A 2,518-nucleotide genomic window follows, 5' to 3' on the forward strand; every position below is an offset into this window, starting at 1 on the left:
GAGTATAACATTAAAACATGATATAAAACTCAAAAAAGTTTATTTTACATGATATTGCCCCTTTAACCCATTTTTTTCTTTTTCTAAATAAAGATCTACAACRGAATATTCACAAACAAAATTTATTTAGTTTATTTGTCCTTACAGACTTTTATTGATTTCCAAAACTTTCTGTTGTGTGTTGGATGATTGTGTAGGGAAGGGTTCAAAAATTGGGAGCCCGATTAATGGAGCAGAAAACCAAGTTCTGTTCTCAGTTATAAAAGGTTTATTCTGCAGCTCTGAAAACTCCATTTCACCCAGAGCCTGTGTGCGTATGATCCTGAGTCTTATCAGCAAACACAAGCAATGGTTTCTCTCTACTGCTGCTGGTTACGCTAAATCTTACGTGTACCTCGTAAATCATATTTACTGCARTAGAACACCCTGGTCACACCCCTGGGTGGCRCCTTCTACACCAGCATTTGAATGTAAAACAATTCTATGTTTATCCTGCAGAAGAGGGGCACATTAAGTAGAAAAATGCTGATTTTTTTCCATGATTTTAAGTAAATGATTACAACTGATCACAAAGTATGTGACATAAGATTATATTTAAAATTCAATCGTTTACTAAATTTCCTTCAAGAACAGAAATTCAAAGTAAATATCCTCATCCAAATGAGTAATTTTGTATTGTTTTCTGAAAACAACCCCTTCTCTGCTGTCTAGATTAACATGCATTGAAAATTCAGAAAGAAAAATCAACAATGCTTTAAAGAAAAGTGCCTGGAAATCTCATCATACCAATTGTGACTTTGTAAAAAGAATGCATCAGTTGGTGCCTCTTTAATACTACATGCTTTACCACTTGTAACCACCAGATGCCAGACTGAGCGTGACACTGAGCCACGAGAGCAGCAGCAGCAGCAGCATGGGCGCCGACAGAGAGACAAAGACCACAGAGGAAAAGATGARGAGAGGAAACGGCAGCGACACCACTATGAGTTTGACAAGTTTATGAGGCGGAAAGATGAGACCAAATGGGGCAAAGGATACTGCCAGGACCGAGCCAAAAAAGAGGGGCATCATCATGGCTACTCTTATTGTCYCGACAGTGGAGAGAAAATGGGAAAGGAAGACAGGGAAGAGCTGAGTAACAGGAAGGAACGCCTCCGAAACAAGGTGAGCGAAAAGGTGAGCATGGCAGTAGAAAGACGGGCACTGATGTCTTTAAAGATGCTGAAACTATGATTCAGATATAGCTTTTTAGTTGTGTTGCTTATAATAAAAACACCTCTCATAAATAATACCCATTTAGTGGAAACTACGCTTTAGGAGGAGGATGGAAATTCTCCTTCTAGAAGCTACACCTGCCTTTACTGAAAAGTCTAGTGTCACCATCTGTATTTAATTATTGTTTTTTTTTTCTTTCCTTTATTCCCCTCTTGACAAAGAGATGACAGGAATGACTGTAAAAAAATAACAGTGAAATTAAGTTAAGGGGATATTTATGTTATCAAGTTATTCAGTCACTTGTCATAACTTTGGAGTTTTTAAAAGTTTCTTTGTCTAATGTTTGATTAAGTGTCAAATATGTGGGGAAACATATACTGCTTTTATTTAGTCATCTATAGCGTATACTAGTGTGTAATATATCATTGTTGTTATTCCAGATGGTAAAGACCAGCAAGGTCACTGTGCCAAAGCTAAATTATTTAGTGTAGTGGAGAGCTGTGTTTGTCACTTGCTCATTTCTGTTTTGGGTTTTGAGCCAGGAGTTACAGGCAGGAAACAGATTGACTAAAAACATCCTGCACTTCAACCCCACTCGTGAAAATGTATAATACAGTTAGGGTGGGGTTTATAAATGCAGTCATGAGTGAAGAAACCACAACACATAATTAAAATATAAAAACTAGGGCATAAGTTTTAAAAATGTTCTAAGATTGTTGGAGAATATTGGGTGATATTCATTCATTTGTGCCATTTTTATTTTACATTTTGTTTTACAGTCAACTACATTTATTGAAAAAAATTTGACCAACACTTTGTTAAGATCTGCAAAAGTGCAGATTTTCACAAAGTGTTGGTCAAATTTTTCACAAAGTGGAGTGAATACAGTATCACTTGGTTTGACTGAGAATAGTGATGGCATTTGGGACACAGGGTTTTTTAAAAATACCTTTTGCCAGAGGAACTGATTTTAAAGGCTCAAACTGACTAAAAAGAGGGTGTTAACTATCTGTAGTCATTTTGTTAGCTTTCCTCCCTATCCTGTCAGTGTAGAGGTGGACCATATACAGCGGGTAAAATAAGTATTGAACACATCAACATTTTTCTCAGTAAATATATTACTAGAGGTGCTAATGACATGAAATTTTCACCAGATGTTGGTAACAACCCAAGTGATCCATACATACAAAGAAATCAAACCATAAATGTCCAGAAATGAAGTTATTTGTAATAATGCTGAAAAACAGCCCCACACCATGATGTTCCCACCTCCAAACTTCACTGTTGGTATGATGTTTTTGGG

The 2,518-nt window shown here is 36.5% G+C and overlaps 1 protein-coding gene across 2 annotated transcripts in view; it reads left to right on the forward strand.

Annotated features, from left to right (window-relative positions):
- The window catches only part of upf3a (UPF3A regulator of nonsense mediated mRNA decay), a gene marked incomplete at its 5' end in the record, with an annotated part of 9,208 nt that overhangs the window by 2,215 nt on the left and 4,475 nt on the right, over positions 1-2,518 (forward strand). The window contains 1 exon segment of one of the 2 annotated variants that reach the window (XM_014018809.1): positions 864-1,176. In XM_014018809.1, the coding sequence (XP_013874263.1) occupies positions 864-1,176 (313 nt within the window). 2 annotated transcript variants of the gene reach the window in all.

The sequence above is a fragment of the Austrofundulus limnaeus genome, unplaced genomic scaffold (assembly GCF_001266775.1).
Source record: "Austrofundulus limnaeus strain Quisiro unplaced genomic scaffold, Austrofundulus_limnaeus-1.0 Scaffold202, whole genome shotgun sequence".
Classification (NCBI taxonomy): domain Eukaryota; kingdom Metazoa; phylum Chordata; class Actinopteri; order Cyprinodontiformes; family Rivulidae; genus Austrofundulus; species Austrofundulus limnaeus.